The following is a 24,555-nucleotide window of genomic DNA, read 5'->3' as shown; positions in this document are numbered from 1 at the left end:
AGATAACTGAGACTAGGTCCTTACGATGCATATCCTCTGGATTCATTGACCTTGACCTGTGGGTCGCGCTTGGGCTCAAAAGATGGAATGTCAAAAACCGAGGATGAAATCTGAAGGCACCAACCGTCAATCCAAAAATTCCTTTCTAATTGTAGGGAGAACGGAGTCAGGAAACCGAGTAATTAGGGTTAGGTCTCTAAATTCAACGAAATACTCGCGAACTGAGTCAAGAATCTGTGTAATGTCTAAATTCAAGGAAATACTGAGGAAATCGCAACAACACTGAAACTCTTGAGACATGATAGTTTATTTGATTTATACAGAAAGAAAGACAACTATACAAGAGAAGCGTAAAACGCTCACAGTTTCCAGTACATTTAAATTGAATAATAACAAAGGAATCGTCGATACATTTATTATTATACAGGATTCATATATATTCAATTAAAGCCTTCATTAGATACTGTCAGTAATATACAGGTCCTATAGTGATTTTACGAGTGTAATTTCAAACGTTCGAACATCTGTTGACAATAATCACACCAGTAATATGACAGGATCCATTTCATCGTCGTATACCGTATCAAATACAGGTTCACTGCGTATTCAGTGTATCATCAGTTAAAATGCATCATTATTATTATTATTATTATTAAGTAACAAATTTTAAGAACAAAATGAGATAGATACGAATAGTAGAATAAAAGCGTGAGGTTTAACACAGTTGAAACACCATTCAAACTTAGATATTTATGATCGCTTTTATATTTCATTGTTCTACGCGCGTTTAAAGCAAATTTATTTCATATAAGACGCATGATTCACGATGACTGGACTGATCTATATCTCACTGCTCTCAACAACTAACTGACTTGCATGTAGTTACTAGTACTCTGCTGTCTGGATACGACCCACGCAGTAAATACATCTCTGTAATAAACCACACGCAAACTATATCAAATACACAGTGTTTAATATCATGTAACAGGTCTTCAGGGTGAACAATTCCCCAGCTATTCCCTGACATGTGATTTGTTTTCCCTGACGAGATCTGCTCAGAATCCAAGAACTTTGACTTCGATCTGGCAATCTCAACAAATTTCCATGGCCCAGGAAAAGAAAATTCCCACACTTTTCTTTGATTACCAGATTAAGTAGCCACCCTGGTTATTCATAAAGTACAGGTATTCAAAGGAAAAAGAGCTACAAAATTAGCCACTTTCCCGGTATGCAAAAATTAGCAAAGTTTCGTGTATGTTTTAAGAATGACTACTAAAGGTGAGGGTCGGTCGGTCTTGTAACTGCCACAGACTTGTTGCAATGTGATTCACTGTGACTGTCAGCGTGGATCGCAAATATCCATCAATCTACATGGTCTTGCAAAATAACTACATGTTATTCTTTTTGCGAAGCTACTCTTGCAACTGAGAGACTAGTTGCACATTGTTGCTGATGATCACGTTGCAGTCAACCTATGTTGCCATTCGTAACCAATTGTGTCACATTGCAACCAATTACAAGTCGACCTACACCTGTTTAAACAATGAGTTTAGTGTGGTGTGAATAAAGTATATCTCACCTGCAATGCGTAACTACACAATCATTGCTACAGTATTCATTATCCCATCCTGTATTACCAACTGCTATATTCTGACAACCATTACGTGTACATAAATTATGAGGTCGTCCGGTATGATCGGGACTGTCGTGTACGTGATTTCCGTGGTAATCCTGAAATTATAAATCATAATAGAACGTTAGGAAGATCAGGCACGACTAACTATCAATTAGAATGAATAGATTTTAACTGCGTTTGTTATGTATATCGGCAAAAATACATAAAGAGTTCTCTTTATGTATTTTATATATCGGTTATAACGAACAGATTTTCTGGTGTCCTGAAGTTCGTTGTAACGAGGTTCTATTTCATATAGTAATATCAGTTAATACCTACAGATTTATTGGACTACTGAAGTTCGTTGTAACAAGGTACCACCGTGTATAGAACTATCGGTTTTAGTGAACAGATTTTCTGGTGTCCTGAAGTTCATTGTTACGAGGTTCTATTTCATATAGTAATATCAGATAGATTTGTATAGAAATATCGGTTATACCATTCCTTGCAACTTGAAAACTTACATTGTTTAGTTTAGGCGATAATTCAGGTTGAGTCGGTGACATATGAATAGGTGATAAACTCTGGGCAGGAGATGAAGATGAAGAAGAATGAACTGGAGACATATCATTATTAGTAACGGCTCGTTGACTGCTACGTAGTGGATAAGTCTTCGTACTCAACGTGTTTGTTATTTGAACCGGTTTCGCAGCTGGTTTCTCTAATACGTCTAAAGGCGACTGCTGTAATAACAGAAAATACAAACTCATTAAACGAGAGGCAGGCGCGGATTCAGATCTGTGGCACGTGCTACCGTCGTGAAAATCTCGTGCCTTTTTTTTCATTTTTTCCCAAAGTAGAAAATGGCACATTTACAAGACGAGGTAGATAATTGCAAACAAAAATACATGATTCTTCAAGATTTTGTCTTTATTGCCTGGGGCGGGCGCAGGAAAACGCTGTTAGGTACCTATTGTCTTCGTGCGGCCTCTTATTTCAATCTAGTTAGCCTAACCACGGATAAGCCACTAACCACGGTTAGGCTAACAGGGTTTTCCTACGCCCGCCCCTGGAAACTACATCTCGATGTCGTTAATTTGCTAGAAAGCACTTTGTGTCAGGACTTTAATCGCTTGGAAATTGCACCAAAAAGCAGATTTTCAATATTTTAGAATGCCCTTTTTATCATAAGTTGTGCTACCCTCGATGGTGGTCCGTGGATCGGCCCCTATGAGGAGCTATACACAATGGACCGAGTAGTCATATGTGAATCACTGTAATTGATAATCAGAGACAATCAGCTTCGTGTAAAGGCAACACTTCTGTTGAATGAACCGATACATTGAATCAGAATTTAAAGAACCCATTTCCACCACAAGCACAAGCAGTAATAGAGTTTTAAATGCAGACACTGTGACAACACAGAACATTGTCACTGACCTTAGAGATTAAACTTGCCCTATAAGCTGCCAATTTCTGTAGATATTCTTTCTTAGCCGTTTCAGTTCTCCTCTTATAGTTCTGAAATACGATGAAATTACACGATTTAATTTAGAAATAAGATGACAGCGTGAAGACTGATGAAATTAAAAATGTGGTACAATAGTTTCGGAATTTTACATCGTGACATTTGATGTGATTTAGAAACTGTTACAAAACAAATAAGATATTTCATTAATCGTGATAGGATTGTTATTCTAAGTTATATGACTATAGATGAATTACCTCTTTACTATCGGGGGCCAAACTGTCCCACATTGAAGCTACAATTTTAGAAACTTCCCCGAACGTAGCGTTCGGATTTTGACCTTTAATCGCGGCCTGTGTGTCTCTGAAGAACAGCGCGTACGCGGAAACCGGTCTGAAATATATACATAAAATTAAATCAGATTTTATTCATTTTGACAAATTTCTCGTCAAACTTCTCATCAATGGGATACCGGCAAGGCTACTGAGGGAAGCGAGGATTCAGCGATAATCCCCCAGGTGTCGCTAGTGGCACTGGGTTACTGCGCTTCAATTTCTTCTACATTTCAATAAACTTCGAGTCAAATTTTCTGATTAATAAATCAATTTTCAGTGAAATCAATACCATATAATGAGAGAGAAAGGGAATCGTATATCAATCCGATGACTCGTTTGATAATTTCCAGATTTGGAAACTAAAAAATAATGTTCAAATTTCATTGAAAATGAACTGATTTTCACCACGAGTAACCCAGTGTTTTGTTGCGCCATCTGGTGTTGTCGGTATCAATTCGAAGATTTACTTTTGAGGTTCATTCGGATCCTTTTTCTTTTTTCGTTTTTTCGGAGCAACTTTCGGTTTTCTGCCGACTGCAGCCGGAGCTTTCTTCAAACCAGTCGCCAACTAATAATACAACGAAATGAATAAAACTTCATGATTCATGAATCTGACAGAATTATTCAATTATTAATCTACGCATGAACTTTACATTCAGATACGTGTGCGAACCGTTGAATAGAACAGATCGTGATCAAACATGAAATATCAAACACTACTCATTATTATGATTATTATTACTATTATTATCACGATCGATATTTCTATCGGAGGCAAATGATATTTTGAATTGTTTCCGCAACAAAAGAGTTTATTACGAACGAACCATTTGATATTCATGTCAAAAAATTCAAGCGCTCCGATAATTAATAATTGTATCGAACGCGAGCGGTGACCGAGTTACATTGTTATAACTGACAATAAACGAATACGGTTGCTAAGATACGAAGGTCTTTTATCTGAAATGTTATTGTTCGATGATTTAGTAAAACATGAACCAGTAACTAGTGTATATTGAATTTCTACAAGTACTGTTCATATACAGGTTCAGTTGTTCAGTTGATTATTGTTTGAACGATCAAATTAAACTCACGCCCATCACTCCTATCTATACAGTGCGCAACCTCGTTACAGCGAACAACATGAGACCAGAAAATCTGTTCGTTAAAACCGATAGTTTGTTATATCCAGTATGAAATTAGTGAAATTGTTTTACTTATTTCTGTTATATCTGATGAAGAGTTGTATCTGAGTTTGTTATAACGAGGTTGCACTGCGTTCACTTCAATGATTTATCTATCCTTGAAACCAGGGGGCGCAGCAGGGCGTGTGTCCCCCTTTTTTCAATTGAGTGTTGTTGAAAAACCACATCGCGGTCTGGGGTGTCATCCTCCAGAAGATTTGGAAGAAAAGAATTCATTTTTTTTAAAATAATTATTTTGAATGCCATCTAAAAGAATCTATTTTTCCAAATTTTCTGGAGGAGGACATTCCAGACCTCCTGCTTCGTGGGTTCCTGTGACTATAGATCTCTTTTTACTCAAAGAGCGCCCCCTTATCAAATTTTTCTAGATCCTAGTGAATTGGAATCCAGAATAGCAGAACAGGGGATAGAATCGAGTGGGGGTGGAATCTAGGGTGGAATCTAGTGAGGGTGGAATCGAGTTGGGGTTGAAGGTATGATATGAGGTATACATACCCGTGATAAGGGTAAGTCATCACTATCGCTGCTACCACTTTCTGCTGCTCTAACGGGTGATGTTTGATTACTACCCGGTGGTGATGTCACGTTCTGTATCGAGTTCAGTGATTGGTCCATCGGTAAATACGTCGATGTACCGACCGTATTCGTAACGCTCTGATTCTGATTATAGTTCGTTTCCGTTATATCCGGAATATCGATATTTTGTGGTGGAAATTTTGGTTGAATATCGTCGTGATTCATGCGCGATTCCGAGTACGACGACGACGACGAATCCAACATCTGACATGTCGCGGCGTAACTCGACGAATCGCTCACAGGGGGCGCAACTGATGAACCTTGTGAAAACGATGATAGATTGTCTTCGGGTAAAATGAGAGGAATCTGAAATTCTTCATCTCCGAAACTTGGTGCGTGAAACGTCTGAAACAATACAAAATAAAACATATATAACTATAACTACTTAAACATGGAGGACTATATCCCGGGCTAGCTTTAGTCCGGGATGGCTATAACCCGGGTAGCTTTAGTCCGGGATGACTATAACCAGGGTAGCTTTAGTCCGGGATGGCTATAACCCGGGTAGCTTTAGTCCGGGATGGCTATAACCCGGGTAGCTTTAGTCCGGGATGGCTATAACCCGGGTAGCTTTAGTCTGGGATGGCTATAACCCGGGGTAGCTTTAGTCCGGGATGACTATATTAACTGGGGTAGCTCTAGTCCGCAGTGGCTATAACCCAGGTAGCTCTAGTTTGGGGATGGCTATACTCCAGGTAGCTCTAGTTCGGGGATGGCTATCACCCAGGTAGCTCTAGTTCGGGGATGGCTATCACCCAGGTAGCTCTAGTTCGGGGATGGCTCATTAGCTCTAGCTCGGGAATAGGTTCTATCAATTCAACTAAACATCTCCTTGAGAAACACAATATATACTTCAAACTGACATTAAGCATAATTGATGTGATTTATGAATGCGAGTTGTTAATATGAATCCCGATGATAAAAATCCTAGTTTTCAACCAATATTCAAATACACTTATCACACATCGCTGAACGAACTAAAAAAATGCCGTCTAAAATTTCAATGATGGATTTGATTGTTTTATACACGTATAAAAAACCTATAAACTGCAAACAATAAAAAGAGATAAGTATCATCACGATGATTATCAATTACCTGAGGGAAATGTTGCTTTATTTTATTATAGCTCTTACTCAATGTTTCGCCTACGGCTATTTTATCATCTCCGCGTTCGATACAATTCACTTCAGTTTTATTAATCGCATTTTGTGAGTTGATTATTTTGTCAGGATTAGTTTTACATCTCGCCATAGATTGATGATGATTCGACGAAGATGAATCGTCTTCTGATGTTTTCATTACAGATATCAGTAATTTAATGTTACCATCGGCTAAATCTAAGTTTGTAGAACGCATGAATATCTCGTTCGAGTTCGAATCGTCGTTTGATCCAGTATTCCTCGCAGGAATTAAACCTGAATCATTCAACGCGAGGATGTTAAGATTTTGAAGTATGTTATCGGTATTTTTAGAATCAGTCGCGTTCCGACAACAGACCTCGTCCCTCGCGCGATAGTTCCTTTCCGAACTTTCAAATTCGGTTAATTTCGTTTGTGTTTCGGCAGATTCTGATATTTCGCAGATCGTTTCGTTATTCATGGAATGTTTGCGTAAGTTTAATTCACTGTATTCATTGTTGATATGATACAGTTGTGTATTGTTAATAGATATATCAGTTTTATCAGTACTGGTCGTCGGCCTAAACTGCTCTAACTCTGGTTTATCATGTGGACCATTAGATTCCACACTTATATCCACTGTCTCATTGGTAATTCCACCAGTATTATCCACTGTCTCAGTGGTATTTCCACCAGCACTATCCGCTGTCTCAGTATTTCCACCAGGTACAGAAATGTTTCCACCAGTACTATCCACTATCTCAACAATATTTCCACCAGTACTATCCACTATCTCAGCAATGTTTCCACCAGTACTATCTACTATCTCAGCAATGTTTCCACCAGTACTATCCACTGTCTCAGCGCTGTTTCCACCAGCACTAGCCACTATCTCAGCACTGTTTCTACCAACACTATCCACTAACCCAGTAGTATTTCCACATGTACTATCCACTGTCTCAGCACTGTTTCCACCAGTACTATCCAATGTCTCAGTGGTATTTCCACCTGTGCTATCCACAGTCTCAGTACTGTTTCCACCAGTATTTCCACCCGTACCATCCACTAACTCAGCAGTATATCCACAAGTACTATCCACTGCCTCAGTGCTGTATCCACTGGTACTATCCACCCCTGCTACTGCTGCAGCTGCTGCTGCTGCTGCGGCTGTTGAAGGTTTTTTGACAATCTTTCGTTTTCTTTTACGACGAGGGGCCATAATTATTGATCTTACTGATAACCTCTCGAAAACACATTCAAGGTCAGACTAAATATATGAAGATAAGTACACCGGTTTTTATATACGTGCTCGCTCTAAAAACGTATCTAATCCAGCTATGTACAAGAACACATATACGCGGTGTATTACAGTGTTATTATATATCACGAGTATCGTAGATATACCACGTTCGTCATCGGCATATGTCGAATAATCAAATTGTTATTGAAATAAATTTCGTTAATAATCAATCGCAGAACAGTAGTCATTTACGCGTAAATAGCAGAACAGTCGCAGAACAGTCGTTTGCAGTTCTAAACAATGCATCAGATTAAACACCCGGTTGAAAAAGAATCCGAGATTCATTCAGTTTCAAATCATCATCGACGTACGTTAGAATCCGCTGAGATCAAATATACATAAAACAATCAGCAATTAATACTGACATTCTGTATATCCGTACAGTAGAGTAGACGACTGCTGTAACGCTCATTTCATCCACAGACAACTAATTATTATAAATCTGTAGATGATACAACAAACGAATCGTGTTTCGTAGCGGCAGCAGTTGTTGGTTTCTGTTCGGCTACAAATTCCAACAATTCCGTTGTTGTTTTTGTCGAATATGAAAAACCGCGAATGAGAAAAGGTCGACGGTATACGTCGTCGAAACGACGACGCGTGTAAGATGACAACTAACTCCTATGTGCTCAATGACTATTGGTTCTCAGTTCGGTTCCACGCTTTAGTTCCTACATTCATAACTTATGCTTAGTAAAGCAACATTTTTGTTACCTATCGATTTCTCATATTTCATTTTCATTAATGGGAAAAAAAAATGAATACATAAAATATCCGTCCATTAACCCATTATATTCCGAACATCTGGCTAATCGCGAATTATCTAAGTTGGTTGCTACTGACAACGAGCGTTTCGAACATCTGCGTATTAACAAAGGCCGAGACGATATTCACTCTCGGAGCATTCGATAAATATCATTAAAATATTATCTAAAGTTTCCTCGAGTTTCGATTTCGATTCGAGAACTTTTTAATCGAATTAACAGAACGTACAAAAATCATCGCATGAAGATCGAACTCGGTGAAAATAATGAAATACGATGAAAAATTCATCCATAATTTTTCATCTACAAAAGGTTCGTTTATTGCGATCGTGTATTAACAGGTAAAATCCCCGAGGCAAAACCGAGGCAAAAACGGAAAAATTAATTTGCTGAAATTGATCCAATTTTTCCACGAAATAACAATCTCCTTTCATATTGTCATGGACATTTACCGGTTAATTAAGCAACATCAAAAGTGTTGTAATAAATGTAATTCCATCAAAGCTCTGTATAAAAATAAATCAATCAGTGAACAGCAGCAGCAGCAGCAGCAGCAGCTGCATGGAGACGTAAGACTCAAAACAGGAGATTTTACACATAAAATTATCAAAAACTGCATTTTTCATGTTTAAGTAAATGGAGATTTATGATGTTGTATGATCTTATACGAGGTGATTAAAGCGACAAAAATGTCAAAGATCAACAGAAATGGTTGTAGTAATGATCATCTGCGTAAATGACAGCAGCGAGTCAAGGATACTCTCTGCTGTATATTACATCCTATGAATCATAATATATAGAACAGGCGAGTGTGCATTTATTAGAGAAAGATAATAATAACACGTGAAACAGTGCCCCGATCCTCAACACCTTCAACCAAATCAGGCAATCATTTATCTGATAGTTGGATGTGTGAATTGAGTTTTCGAGTTGAAAATCCAACTAGCAAATAAACGTTCTCTAGTGTCGCGTAGTGTATGTACATACCTCCCCAGCCATGAAAGATGATGTTCTACGACTTGATTCAAGACCCAAATCGTTAAAAATACCCTGTAAAAAAATAACAATAAGAAAACTACATCAAGCTTCAAGCATGTTCGGTTAAAGGGTTTTAGAATGTGCGGCTCGAGATCTGGTGCAAACAAACTAAATACATATATCAATATTCATTTCGTGAGAAAAAGTGAGAAAATAAATGATATGATAAAACGTGAAAATATCATAATTCAGAAGAGCTGTTTATACATGACGCATGAGGGTCATTCATATGATATAAACACATGATACAAACTGCATCACAAACTACTGCATTCATTTACTTCATTGTCCACAGGGAAATTCCAGACAGCCATTTGATTGATTGTAGGATTTACATTCATAAATCCATCTCAATAATATTTCAATAAATCATGTTTCGCATTTAAAGGTTTAATCTAATTAGTATAATGATATAAATCCCGGGAATTAGAAAGTTTTCAATTTCGAACAACGGCGGTAAATGATCATAAATCAAATTATAAATCCATATCGCAACAAGACAAATACAAGTCAAAACCCCACACTATAAACCCCACAAACCCCACACTATAAACCCCAAAAACCCCACACTGTAAACCCCACAAACTCCAACACTACAAATACCACAAACCCCACACTATAAACCCCACACTATAAACCCCACACTATAAACCCCAACAATATTAACCCCACACTATAAATCCCACAAACCTTAACACTATTAACCCCACACTATAAACCCCACAAACCCCACACTATGAACCCCACACTATAAACCCCACAAACCCCACACTATAAACCCCACAAACCCCACACTATAAACCCCATAAGCCCCAGTAGTATAAACCGGCTGGTATTCGTACTATGCAGGTGCTCAGATCAATTACGATGAACATAATGATAATGATGCGGAGTCACGAGATAAATTCACTGATTGTTAATGTACATCGCGTACAATGAACCATTCATAATGCAATAACTAAACCTCATATCGTTAAATTGTCATGACTTTTTTGCATTTTCATCGAAAAATTTACAGCGCACAAACAAACGAATGTCGGATAATTACGATGCATAATCATGAGTTGTGTCAATTTAGTAAATCATTGTGTGATACACCGTAACTTAAACAAACATTAGAGTAAAACAGACACAGATAGCTGCACCGAACAGATCCTAATCAAAAAACTTATGGCATTTTTTATACAATGCAGAAGACATATGGCGTTAAGGGGTAAACGTGAGCTATAAAAGTTGATTTACTATAATGTTAGTCTTTATACACCATGTGCAGATTAGAGCATAAAGTTTCTTTTTTTTCATCACGGCGATGGCGATAGCCGTGGATGGTCGGTCGGTAGGTATCCTATCACGATGGAACTGTTGAAAATTGAAACAAACAATCGAAACCGGTAACAATGATACCGATGATGCTATTAACATGTGCTGTTATAATAAGTTGATCCGTTGAATACGAGATACATTCAGGTACTCGATTAAAACCATGTGTTCAATGAAGATAAACAATGCACAAGGCTGACGTAGTGGCCCAGTGATCGGTCACAGGTCCTTCATCGGCTCCGATCCCAGAGGCAGCAGTTCTCTGGTCTATATCCAAACCCTGATTCGAGGGGAGTCCACCGGGTCCACCTCGCCCCTATAGATTCCGGAATGCCCCAAAAATGTTGATGACCTGCTGAAACTGTCCTCAGTGGTGCTCAACGGGGTAGAGGGGGGAAACCTTAAACCCGCTGAAACTGTCCTCAGTGGTGCTCAGCGGGGTAGAGGGGGAAACCTTAAACCCGCTGAAACTGTCCTCAGTGGTGCTCAGCGGGGTAGAGGGGGAAACCTTAAACCCGCTGAAACTGTCCTCAGTGGCGCTCAGCGGGGTAGAGGGGGAAAACCTAAAACCCGCTAAAACTGTCCTCAGTGGTGCTCAGCGGGGTAGAGGGGGAAAACCTTAAACCCGCTAAAACTGTCCTCAGTGGTGCTCAGCGGGGTAGAGGGGGAAAACCTTGAACCTGCTAAAACTGTCCTCAGTGGTGCTCAGCAGGGTAGAGGGGGAAACCTTAAACCTGCTAAAACTGTCCTCAGTGGCGCTCAGTGGGGTAGAGGGGGGAAACCTTAAACCTGCTAAAACTGTCCTCAGTGGCGCTCAGTGGGGTAGAGGGGGAAACCTTAAACCTGCTAAAACTGTCCTCAGTGGCGCTCAGCGGGGTAGAGGGGGGAAACCTTAAACCTGCTAAAACTGTCCTCAGTGGTGCTCAGCGGGGTAGAGGGGGAAAACCTTAAACCTGCTAAAACTGTCCTCAGTGGTGCTCAGCAGGGTAGAGGGGGAAACCTTAAACCTGCTAAAACTGTCCTCAGTGGCGCTCAGTGGGGTAGAGGGGGAAACCTTAAACCTGCTAAAACTGTCCTCAGTGGCGCTCAGCGGGGTAGAGGGGGGAAACCTTAAACCTGCTAAAACTGTCCTCAGTGGCGCTCAGCGGGGTAGAGGGGGGAAAACCTTAAACCTGCTGAAACTGTCCTTGGTGGCGCTCAGCGGGGTAGAGGGGGAAAACCTTGAACTTGAACCTGCTAAAACTGTCCTCAGTGGCGCTCAGCGGGGTAGAGGGGGAAAACCTTGAACCTGCTAAAACTGTCCTCAGTGGCGCTCAGCGGGGTAGAGGGGGAAAACCTTAAACCTGCTAAAACTGTCCTCAGTGGTGCTCAGCGGGGTAGAGGGGGAAACCTTAAACCTGCTAAAACTGTCCTCAGTGGCGCTCAGCGGGGTAGAGGGGGGAAACCTTAAACCCGCTGAAACTGTCCTCGGTGGCGCTCAGCTGGTCGAGGAAGAGTATCACAATCTTAGTGAATCGTTGCAGTAATTGAGAATGAGAATATCGTCGATGACTCAGTGATTTAAATAAGTGGAAACTCTATCAAATATCGATGAAGAATATAATCATCGCATCGTCGCGTCGGTCATCTTAGTTTCTTCATTCAAACGTTTGTTACGAGTAACAAAAACTCACAATTAAATCATAGAAATTCATTGACATTTTCATCGCGATTCAGCGATAAATAAAGCTTCTAATTATGACTTCTATTGTTCGTAAACACGACACAAGAATCAAACCTCGATTATAAAAACAAATAATTTATAGAGAACCGCTGATCCTTCGCGCAAACCGACACCGTTTCTTCAATTTGTATAGATCAGATTTTCTCATTAATGAAAAATGAAAATAAATATGAGAATGTTATCGATGTTTAGAAGTCGTCAGGTTTTATTCAATAGTTCTTATCTCATTTGCATCCCGAGCTTACGAGAACAAACCACGTTTTCAATTACTAATTAACCTCTTCTTATAAACATCGATCTGAATTCAACTTCCATTTTAACACTCTGAGTTGAAATTCTAATGAATTATTTATTTAGTATTTGAATGCAATCATTGATCGTGTGTTATTGAACAATTCTATAGAATAATGACCACTGGGATAAACACAAATAAACGGCCCAGAATGAATTAATATCACAGCCCTGTTATAGACACTTAGATCTGAGACCAGCCTAAGACTATGTTGGTTCTTGGCAACTCAATACAAATCCAGTGAAAGACCAGTGAAAGGCCATATTAGTAGTTAGTAGTAATTTGTATGACTAGTCACAACCCTGCACTGGACACTGGTGGATTTGAACAAGAATTTATGAATAAAGGACAATTTGTTAGCCAGGCATAAAACAGGTTTAACTGATTTTGTTAAGAAATTATGACCTTACTGTAACGAAACCTCACAATTCCAAATAAAATCTAAACTTACATTCATAGTACTTAATATACTGTTTTCATGAAAGTTTCGAGTAAAATCACGTGAAACTGTTTTCAGTACTTTCAAGATGTATTTATATATATATGGTGTATAAGCTGCAATTCCCGGAGGCTACAGAGATGATCAAAGCCTGAAATACTTCAAACAACCAGACATCACAATAGCGAATAATTACGCTGTAATCAAACCTGAGAGTCGGTGCACGAGGATAATGTCATAAAATTCATAGCTTTCATCTATATCTGCATTAAAACCAATTTTAAAACTAAATTTATTCATGCAACCAGAGCCAAGGGAGAGAGAGAGAGGAAGATAGGGAGAGGAGAGAGAGAGAGAGAGGGAGAGAGAGAGGGAGATGGAGATGGCGAGAGAGGGAGATGGAGAGAGATTTAGTGAGGGGAGGGAGTGAGGGAGAGACTGGAGATGGAGAGAGAGTGAGTGGGAAAGAGGGAGAGATGAGAATAAGACAGAGAATGATATGATGAGAATATGTAGAAACTGAAGATCAGTTTAAACATGTTTTATCAAATATTTCCTTTATCCAGGAAACAGTGTAATCATATTAGTAATGTGTAGTGAACTCTAGGGACCGGTACTTGCTGTTCCTGAATAAACACTACGACTATTGACACTAAATTCTCCGCGCTAATGAAATGAATTCATCAGTTTTATGCCAATTTGTTTATACAAACATCTAAAGTAATTGATGATGTAGAGTGGACCAATTTTCATTCAATTAGAATCAGTTGACTGTGAGTCAACATTGGACAATGTAATTAGAACATTAATCATAAGTAGCCCTTAGACTAGAGGAATTCAACCATGAGACCAGCGAGCAGCGTGCAGCGCAGGCAGGCTTCATCGATACTGCTGTCAAATTGCATGTTTGTTTGTCATTAATATCATTCTTATAGTCAAAATGTATAGGTCATCTGAAGTAAATAAACAGGCCAAGTGGCAAGGGCTGAATAACCATAGCATTCTGATTGGTCTACAGCTGGTCACCTTATATGCAAATTCACAGGCCAAACCTAGGATAACTATTGTTTACTAAGCCTAGCCAGGCCAAACCTAGGATAACTATTGTTTACTAACCCTAGCCAGGCCAAACCTAGGATAACTATTGTTTACTAACCCTAGCCAGGCCAAACCTAGGGTTATGTTGTTTACTAAGCCTAGCCAGGCCAAACCTAGGATAACTATTGTTTACTAACCCTAGCCAGGCCAAACCTAGGGTTACTGTTGTTTACTAACCCTAGCCAGGCCAAACCTAGGGTTATGTTGTTATTGACCAGAGGTGGTCACCTGATATAAACAATATGAAAATACACACAATTTCGTGTAGACCTGGATTCATGACATCATAAGTTCAGACAAAATTTCGTGTAGACCTAGATTCATGACATCATAAGTTCAGACACAATTTCGTGTAGACCTGGATTCATGACATCATAAGTTCAGAAACAATTTCGTGTAGACCTGGATTCATGACATCATAAGTTCAGACACAATTTCGTGTAGACCTGGATTCATGACATCATAAGTTCAGAAACAATTTCGTGTAGACCTGGATTCATGACATCATAAGTTCAGACACAATTTCGTGTAGACCTGGATTCATGACATCATAAGTTCAGACACAATTTCGTGTAGACCTGGATTCATGACATCATAAGTTCAGAAACAATTTCGTGTAGACCTGGATTCATGACATCATAAGTTCAGAAACAATTTCGTGTAGACCTGGATTCATGACATCATAAGTTCAGAAACAATTTCGTGTAGACCTGGATTCATGACATCATAAGTTCAGGTGCAATCGTCAATCTGTGTCAGCACCTACACAGTCTTATCAGTGTTTAGGACTCAGCTACATCGTAGACATCTTGTATTATATAACAGGTACTCTAGTAGCAGCAGTAGCAGCAGCAGATACCGAATAAATCTAAACCATTACCTGCATCGGCAACATGACAATTTATATCTAATCTCACATAATGACGAATGTTCCCTTGATAAACGATGCTTACACAATAATTCATAAAGTATTCATCATCCGAACTCATCGCACACAACTCTCTCTCTCTCTAATTTAACTTCACATTCATTTTGTCGGACAGTCGGTCGGACGGTTGGTCGGTCGGATTGTTACCAGGTTTACCACATGTTTCCTACTCAATAAATATCTGATAAATCATGAGATTTCTGGTAAACTGACAGATCTACGATCCGAACTCTGAATACGCTTACATTATCATTAATAACCGACATTACATACACAACAGACATTGATCTTCATAAATCTGACAACTACATTCAAATATAATACATCAAATGCTTTCGCAATTCCTTAATGGACAACGAGGGGGAGATCCGTAATGGAGTTTACTAGCAGTATCCATAAATGGGGAAAAGGGCATTTAGTGAAAAATGTTGCATTATACAATTAATGGTGAGAGCTGAGGTAATAATCCGACGTAAAGATTGTATCGAAAATAACTATCAACAAATATCTATCAGTTATAATCTGATCCAGGAGGGGGTCTATCTCGATGGGGTTCCGAATTGTATAAGGGCGCTCACTATTATGGGGGAGGGCACTTTCTATGTCAAATCACGGCAAAAAAAGGCTCTTCACATCGAACTTGTGGTTTTCAGGGGCACTTACTGCGCCAAATCATGCCAAATGAGGGCGCTTTATGTCAAATCCATGGATTTAGGGGCATCTCCGAGGAACACACACAAAGCTTGACGGTATTCCAGAACCCTCAAAGCCCCCCTGGGATGACTTCATCAATTTACCCTCACGTCTCCTCGCTGGGTGAGTTTTATTTTGAATTTCCGTGCAATGAAACCAAACCTTTAACAAGGGGTACGATTGGTCTACAAACAACCGAAGAGTAAAAATCATCTTTCAAAAAATTATCTAGAATACGCTAGAGTTGACAAAGACGAACTAAATGTTCAAAAACAATTCAACAAAAATGGAATTAATCTTCTGCGGAATAATTCATACATTCTTGTCATTTTAACGATAACAAAAGATTGATTGATCTCTTGTGAAATTGGCTCACCAAACATCAATGCGTAATTACATTATAAACTTGATTTATAGATGCAAGAAATTTCAGGATATTGAGAGATTAATAGTCGAGATCTCGAGACAAACAGATCAATGTCAATACTGTAACAAATAGACGCTATTTTACTCATTAAGATTTGAGGAAAAATCAAATACGCAATTGAAGTCAAATTGCCGGAGTCAGAGACAATCAATTCTTATAATGAGTTTTCTGTGACAAGAGGCATAAAACTCATAAATCAGATGAGTTCATTTTAGATCAACAGAACATGTATATAAAACAAAAACTCGAGAGCAGAAAAAATATGAGACCCGCAGCACAAAAAACCTTTTGTCCGCTTTGACATCACGATGTTATTCTAACTGGCAATATGCCAAGAGGTTGAATAGATTATAATGACAATACACCGCGTCACATCACGATGGATACCATCAGCGCGATTCATGATCAAAAGTTGTAAATCTCTGTAACTTCAAAACCGAACTGCAGTTACAGATCTCTGATTCTTCTACTGATATCGATAACTCGAAAAAGCCTCTTAATGGCCTTAAATGAGTTATAATAAGATATTGACGATACGCGAATGACAGCTGTCCTAAACCCCTCCGGGCAACAATCAACACGCAATATCTCTGATCGAATCCAGTCTAATTTTATCACTAATCATAGCATTGCTCCAATTCTATCTAATTAACCCGGTAATGTTGAATTGAAGGCAGTAATTACAGTTAAAAGGTTAATTATAAGTGTATTAATGATGTAGGGTAATTATACCTTTCACTGACAGCAGAAACCCATCTGAATAAAAATAACGCAAATTACGAGCATCACATGAAAAAATTAAACACAAAACACAACGTTTTCGTCGTCGTAGATTTTCACACATTATTTTCATCGATACAAATTCTGTGTTTTTACAATAATTCCAACACAATATAAAAATACAAAATTTATAAGTTTAAGAAATGATAATGCCACAATGTTGCGGACATCCTCTAGGGACTATCTTTTGGTACCTCGGACCCAGTTGCAAAGTCAAATTTCAGATATAACATCACACAGTCACAGACTTAGTTCCAACTTAAGACAAAATATAAGATCATCTAAGTTCTATTGGTCAATCTAACAAGTTAAGACCAGTCTCATGATTAAAGACTTGTTTTGGACATAGATAACACCTGCAACACTGTTACTCAACATCCTTTGAAAGTGTTATGTTTTTGTATCGACAGTGAACAGGGTTTATACTGATCGCAGTGTTCCCGGTGAACAGGGTTTGTACTGATCTGATCGCAGTGTTCCCGGTGAACAGGGTTTGTACTGATCGCAGTGTTCCCGGTGAACAGGGTTTATACTGATCGCAGTGTTCCCGGTGAACAGGGTTTGTACTGATCTGATCGCAGTGTTCCCGGTGAACAGGGTTTGTACTGATCTGATCGCAGTGTTCCCGGTGAACAGGGTTTGTACTGATCGCAGTGTTCCCGGTGAACAGGGTTTATACTGATCGCAGTGTTCCCGGTGAACAGGGTTTGTACTGATCGCAGTGTTCCCGGTGAACAGGGTTTGTACTGATCGCAGTGTTCCCGGTGAACAGGGTTTGTACTGATCGCAGTGTTCCCGGTGAACAGGGTTTGTACTGATCGCAGTGTTCCCGGTGAACAGGGTTTGTACTGATCGCAGTGTTCCCGGTGAACAGGGTTTGTACTGATCGCAGTATTCCCGGTGAACAGGGTTTGTACTGATCGCAGTCGTCCCGGTGAACAGGGTTTGTACTGATCGCAGTCGTCCCGGTGAACAGGGTTTGTACTGATCGCAGTCGTCCCGGTGAACAGGGTTTGTACTGATCGCAGTCTTCTATAACCTTTTCTCTTATTCTGATCCCTTCCTTCATCATATCGATGATTCTCGGTGCCCAGAGTCCAATTGCATAGATTCACTAGGATTCGAACCGACAACCTCTCGGTTGTGAGTCAAACACTTATTCGCTAAGACAGAACAACAAGACCTCGCCAAGGATAAATATGTTATGTTCCATAGCTACTAAATGAGGTATGAGCTTAAATATTAACTTAGGCAGAATTGAAAGTTAACAAAAACAAATGATAGGTCTTCGGCATTGAAACAACGAGAAAATAATCATCAAGACCATCATTTTTAGACCGCTTTTTCATAGCTTCAAATACACTTTTCCAAGCCTTTGGAAAAAAAAATACTAATTTCGATAACTTTTCCAGGATTTTCAGGATGAGTATGAATCCTGCTATAGAAGAATGGTCTCTGACAGTGAAAGAACTATCAACACAAACACGACAGCTTTAACGGGACGTTTAGAGATTGAAGTCACCGGAACCTCCCTCATCATACACGACAATAATATCGAACAGCTTACCTTTCTATAGTACTGATAAGAAGGATGATAATCCTGTTGCTGCTGCTGCTGCTGGTGCTGATGGTGGAGATGGTGATGGTACCCGGACCCCATCTGTCCGATGTACCAATTATTACTAACATCCATCATCGTATTATAGTTATCAACTATTTGAACGTTTAAAATATTCTCAAACTGTTTTATAGTCCAACTATAATAAATGTGTTCAATGAGGACGATTATAATCTGAATCCGGACCCGCGTGCTCGCGCTAGTTGCTATAGGTGATGAATTTAAGTGGATACATGAGTTGAATCAATAACAACTCCTCCCAATCGACAGTTCACTAACCAATCAAAACACACGCATGTACGTCTATATATATATATATATATCACTGTTTGTTTTATGAGTATCGGAATAAACAACTATGAACTACTACTGAATAGAATCCGAAACTGAGTGAATCCAGCGAATCCTTACTGAATCCTAACAGAGCGAATCATAACTGAATCCTACGTAAGAGTTTCCTCTCGTTATAAAAATCATCGAACTTCGATTGTTTAAACCATTGATGAAACTGACTTCAACTCGTAGAACATTCAACGTTTGAATTATTCGTTCGCGCGCGTGGAACTGAAGCTGCTGCTGCTGCTGCTGCTGCTGCTGCTCGGCTCTCTCTCTCTCCTATCATTAATGCTTATTATGAGTTCATTGAAAGCATCGTATTACTGGTGAGGAGGAGATACACTCATTCACTCACTCACTCACTCACTCACTCACTCACTCACTCACTCACTCACTCACTGTATAGAGCGATGAACCAATAGAATTCTATCCTGTCCCCAGTCGTCGGTATCTCATATAAAACAACCAAATAAATATGATAAAATCTGAAAATACCTTCGAGCTAAGACACTTTTAACGAGTACCAGTAAATGAAATCAATCCGATATCGATGTAATCAAAGCTTTACTTTGATATTTCTGATAAACATGTTGTAACAATTGATTAAATTATTTATATCTCAGTGTTTGTTTCTCTCACTCTGAGATTGATGCGCTCGATTCTATCTGTGCCTCGTAAATCAGGTTTTATCGGATAATGTCAGAATAAATGACGTTCATTTCCTTTCATCGAGTAAAATACGAGATTTCATATGAATATTAAACCAATTTCAATCTCTCATAGTAATCCGTATATAAGGCCATCCCAAAATAATTGTCTGTTTGCCGTAAACACCAAGTTTACAGGATGATTCCTGTATGTAGGTAGAAATATTTTTTTGCAAAATTTTAAGGCGAAAAAACAAATTTATCACCTTTTTTATATGGAAACAAAATATCAAAAACAAATCCTATTTCAATGAATACCGAAAAATAGTTGTCACTCGGCACCTTTGAAGTCGGGTCGGTCGGGTGACGGCAAACAGACCATTATTTTGGGATGGCCTAATAATGATACAATAATTCACCAAATAACAGGAACAACTCTCAACAGAAAACTGTGGCTTGCATTTCGCAAAGGCAGGTCCAAACCTAACCTAAAGGACACAAGTATAAGACAAAGGTTCAAACAGATCGGTGAATCCACAATTCTGACTTTTCCAGATCCTTGACCACAAATTCCAGGATTAGATTATCCTTAGAGATGGCTGTTTGTTATCAAGGGATTCCTCGTGTCACTCATCACCAGTAACAATAACAAGACACAAATAGAATTCAAATTCCCTGATGATAAAACTGGAATCGCCTGATTTGTAAGATCCCTGATGACAATTAAAATAGGGCACAAACAGGTTGATCGCATGTGAATGACTTCCCTCTGATCAAAACGTAAATATTCAGTACCTTTTTCAACAAGGAGCTCAGTGTGTTTTACTAAAATCTGTCCCTTTTTGAAGTAGATTTCGTACCAGTTTTTTTTTTTAACCCTCAACCCGCTTAGCGCCATGCAGGGCATTTATAAGCGGGTTCGCTGTTTCTTTTTCCCAATAGGGGAGAGACCAGAGAAGAACCTTCGACCAAGAAACTCTGTCACCACCAGGGTTCGAACCTGTAAACCCTGGATTGACGAGACCAGGCACTCGAAAGACTATTGGGATTCATGCAAACTCGTCGAACCCCTCGGCTATACGAGAATAGATCACGCATTAAAACTGATCAACAAACACTGTTCACAAACAACACTGCATCATCTTATTACAATATTTATAAGACTCTAACGTTCACAGCAATGAAATGCAACATCATTCAAAGACAACATTTGTTATTCTCAAGAATGAGAAATCCTATAAGGGATTCTTTTATGTTAAGCGACTGAATCTATAAATGATGAAAACATTCTGTCTAAACACGGATAGAAAATGATAAATCGCTCGGAGATAAAGGACACTATTTCTGGACAAGATGAACTAATTAGTAGAAATAAATGTGACAATATGTCCAGAAAACAGAATAACACGTGTTAGTTTCGAATATGATCCGTAACATTTCAGATTTTACAATATATTCACTTACAAGTTTAAAACGCACTATAAAAAAATTTTTAAAAATTAAAAGGGAATTTTATTTATCAAAAATGCTACATATAGTGGGTTTTAAACTAATAATCTATTCTCCATGTCAGAGTGCATCGGAGCTATTCTACAACAACATTTCATCTTTTTCTGGACTTAATGCGGGATTTTCTACTTAAATCGAAAATATAAATTGCTATTATTCGATTACGAAATTATTCTTAATAAATGAATTCAGAATGAAAAGAGATGAATTTATATCCTGAATATATAACGAGGTTGTTCATTATAAAGATGTAATTAGTCATCGCTCGTACTTATGAATAATGTAATTCTAAAGTTCTCAGAACTCATCGACGTCCTTCAGAATTGACAATTAAGAGGAGATGATATTCGAGCGTACGACTTGTATTATAACAGAAACTCCGTAATTAAAGTTTCAATAGTTGTTGAGACGTAGTATAAACTCAAAACTATTCCATCAGAATCTACATCTATAGCAGGGTCCTATCTAAGGAATGAAAGCCACTTGCCCGGGGGGGGGGAGGGGGGGAGGCAAGCATATCTGAAATTTGGCTTGCCCCCTCCAAAAGCTACTTGCCCTACACAGGCAGTCCGATTGGTGGCACCATCATCTGTTGTATCGGTTTGAAAAAAAAGCTTTGTGACATAAAATTGCACTAGCTCGGGGGACAAGTGATAATGATAACTTACTTGCCCTGATGAGAATATACTTGTCCCGGGCAATCCGACAAGTGCTTAGATTGCACCCTGTATAATCATCAAGATACATGTTATAGGTAATGATTTATTGCAAACAACTGAGGCCACGTTTAACAAGAACAGTAAGAATTCTCCCTCTCATTCGTAAGTTGTAAGGCACCTTGAATACACGAAGCTTGACAACTTTTTATTCAAGCTGTTTCTTATCGCTATTAAGCCTATCATGTAACAATTATTCAGTCCCCTCCTGACTCCAGGGGGTGTGATGTACCGGTAGATGTAATAGAGCTTTCCATTAGAAAATAAAGTAAGATGTTTAAAAAAACAAAACAAAAATCTTCAACTGATTTAATGAAGAAATAAGTTGAACCTGTTTGCGAAACCGGGTCCGGATTTAAATCAATGCGTCTCAAATAACTACTCGGAACATAAAACTCTGTAACAATGAGCTTCGATCAAAAATCAGTTTTTTTTCGCAAACAATAAACCTGAAGCGCACTTCTAATGTATCAAACGAGATACCAAATAAACGACAGCTGTTTTAGAATGAGGACAATAAGAGTAAAACCTGATCCACCTGCAGTTTTTAGATATTGAACTCATTCACGACCAGTTCATTTCTATTCATATCAAAACTTATTGAATGAGTGAGTGAGTGCTTCTTTCTTACACAATACGTTTTAAAGATGCTCAACTCTTAATTCAGATTCAACGCACGCAGTTCGCATAAAGTTCGCAATCACAGAAAAACAATACATTCCTAAAAATACTTCATAGAGTTGTGAGGATGACAATGATTCCAGAGAATGTACATAACAAAACAGGTTTTGATAAACGTAAGCGTTCAATGATTTAGAGAGACTGGCAACAATCACATCACGTATGCGTTGACTACAATCAAACTAGCACGGGTACCACGTGACTAGAACTGTTAGCACGGCTACCACATGACTAGAACTGTTAGCACGGCTACCACATGACTAGAACGGTTAGCACGGGTACCACATGACTAGAACTGTTAGCACGGCTACCGCATGACTAGAACTGTTAGCACGGGTACCACGTGACTAGAACTGTTAGCACGGCTACCATGTGACTAGAACTGTTAGCATGGCTACCGCGTGACTAGAACTGTTAGCATGGCTACCGCGTGACTAGAACTGTTAGTACGGGTACCGCGTGACTAGAACTGTTAGCACAGCTACCACGTGACTAGAACTGTTAGCATGGCTACCGCGTGACTAGAACTGTTGGGTGGAGTGTTTCATGCTAATGTGACAATTTCTTGGTCCTAAATAACGTTTGGAAGGTTTTTAGCATAGTTTGAAATGTAAATAATAACAAGGAGGCATTAGATTTAATTAAAATCATAACAAAATGAAATAGAAACATCAGCCATATTGCTACCATGTCTCCCCCTGTGAAGGGATTAATGAACTATACCATTGGTAGTTTTGGGAGATTCTCTGTGAATGTAGAGTCTCAACATCAATCCCCCTCCTCTCCTCTCCCCCTCTTCGAAAGCGAGTCTCCTGCTAGTACTATATATTGATTATTTCAATGACTAGCGTATAGTGTTTACTGTTAGTGGTTAAATGCTGCTCAGTGTTTTAAACTTACCGATTCAATATTATTATCACTGTCTATACAAACTTCTTCAAGTATATCGTCGATTCTTAAATAATCTCTTCTTCTAGATGCCATCTACTAATGTATCCATATCTGAAGTGGAACAAGAAAAATCGTTCACTACTCAATTCTAATTTAATTCCGGGAATGAAAGATGAAGTGCTCAGAGTAGAGAGACATCATAAGAGGCTCGTGTAGGCTTCAGGTCAGAAGATTTGAAACACTAAAATAATCAGATGGTTTCAGAGGGGTTTGTTACAATTTAAACAGGTTGATAGTTGACTAAGTGTATGTTAAAAATACCATATTACAGAACTTATGATTAAATCTGAATAATTGAGGCGTAAAGATTAGAACGGGTCAGATAAGAATGACAGTGGATATTGTTAGACGTAATGAACAGTCACCGCACCTGACTTGTGACCAGTCATACCCGACTGGTCACCAGTCATGACACTGACCAGACTCTATGACCAATGAATGATTCAATGGTCTAGTGGTTAGGGCAGTGGGCTGGCAAGTGAGAGACCCAGGTTCAAATCCCAGCTGGCCTGATATAACTAGGGTTAGAAAGCCTGGGTTGATAAAACTTTTTGGATGAAGGTTAGGGCAGTAAGAATTTTTTTTTTAATTTCGCCCTTAATTCTAGGAGGGCTTTATGCTTCCGGTGGGAAAATGGGGTCTCACTAATAATCAAAATGTCCCACTGTAAAAAAATTCCCAATGACGATTTCCGGGGCCATAAACTCAAATACACAGTTCATACCGCGTGTAATAAAGTATGGATTTGACTTGAATTGAAAACTATAATTCATACATTTCATTAATTTTCTAAATAAACAGGATTTTAGAGAATTAAATATCGCGACCACATCCTCGCATTAATAGCATAGATTATCACAATTATCGCTATATTGAGAAGAACTTACTTTAAACAGTGGGAACGATAATAAAATAGAGAGAAGAAAGAAAATGTGATGGTTAAAGTCCAATTCAATTAAATATCTTACTCCTTCCTG

The 24,555-nt window shown here is 38.8% G+C and overlaps 1 protein-coding gene across 8 annotated transcripts; it reads right to left on the bottom strand.

Annotated features, from left to right (window-relative positions):
- Positions 1-289: 289 nt before the first annotated feature.
- Positions 290-24,540, bottom strand: LOC141901861 (TOX high mobility group box family member 3-like). Of its 8 annotated transcripts, XM_074789389.1 has the most exons (10): positions 24,466-24,540; positions 23,528-23,629; positions 9,370-9,432; positions 5,119-5,544; positions 3,886-3,986; positions 3,341-3,476; positions 3,056-3,136; positions 2,140-2,358; positions 1,580-1,731; positions 290-930 (listed from the first exon to the last, which is right to left on the bottom strand). In XM_074789389.1, exons 2-10 carry the CDS (start codon positions 23,609-23,611, stop codon positions 864-866), a joined length of 1,329 nt encoding a protein of 442 aa, XP_074645490.1. In that variant the 5' UTR covers positions 23,612-23,629; positions 24,466-24,540; the 3' UTR covers positions 290-863. The 8 variants fall into 8 exon arrangements, with proteins under 8 accessions (XP_074645490.1, XP_074645492.1, XP_074645493.1 ...); XM_074789391.1 differs by lacking the exon at positions 9,370-9,432; XM_074789392.1 differs by lacking the exons at positions 23,528-23,629; positions 24,466-24,540 and adding an exon at positions 18,688-18,701.
- Positions 24,541-24,555: the final 15 nt, after the last annotated feature.

Source organism: Tubulanus polymorphus, chromosome 3 (genome assembly GCF_964204645.1).
Source record: "Tubulanus polymorphus chromosome 3, tnTubPoly1.2, whole genome shotgun sequence".
Classification (NCBI taxonomy): domain Eukaryota; kingdom Metazoa; phylum Nemertea; class Palaeonemertea; order Tubulaniformes; family Tubulanidae; genus Tubulanus; species Tubulanus polymorphus.
Note: the sequence above shows the minus strand (reverse complement) of the source record. Positions and strands in the feature narration are given on the sequence as shown.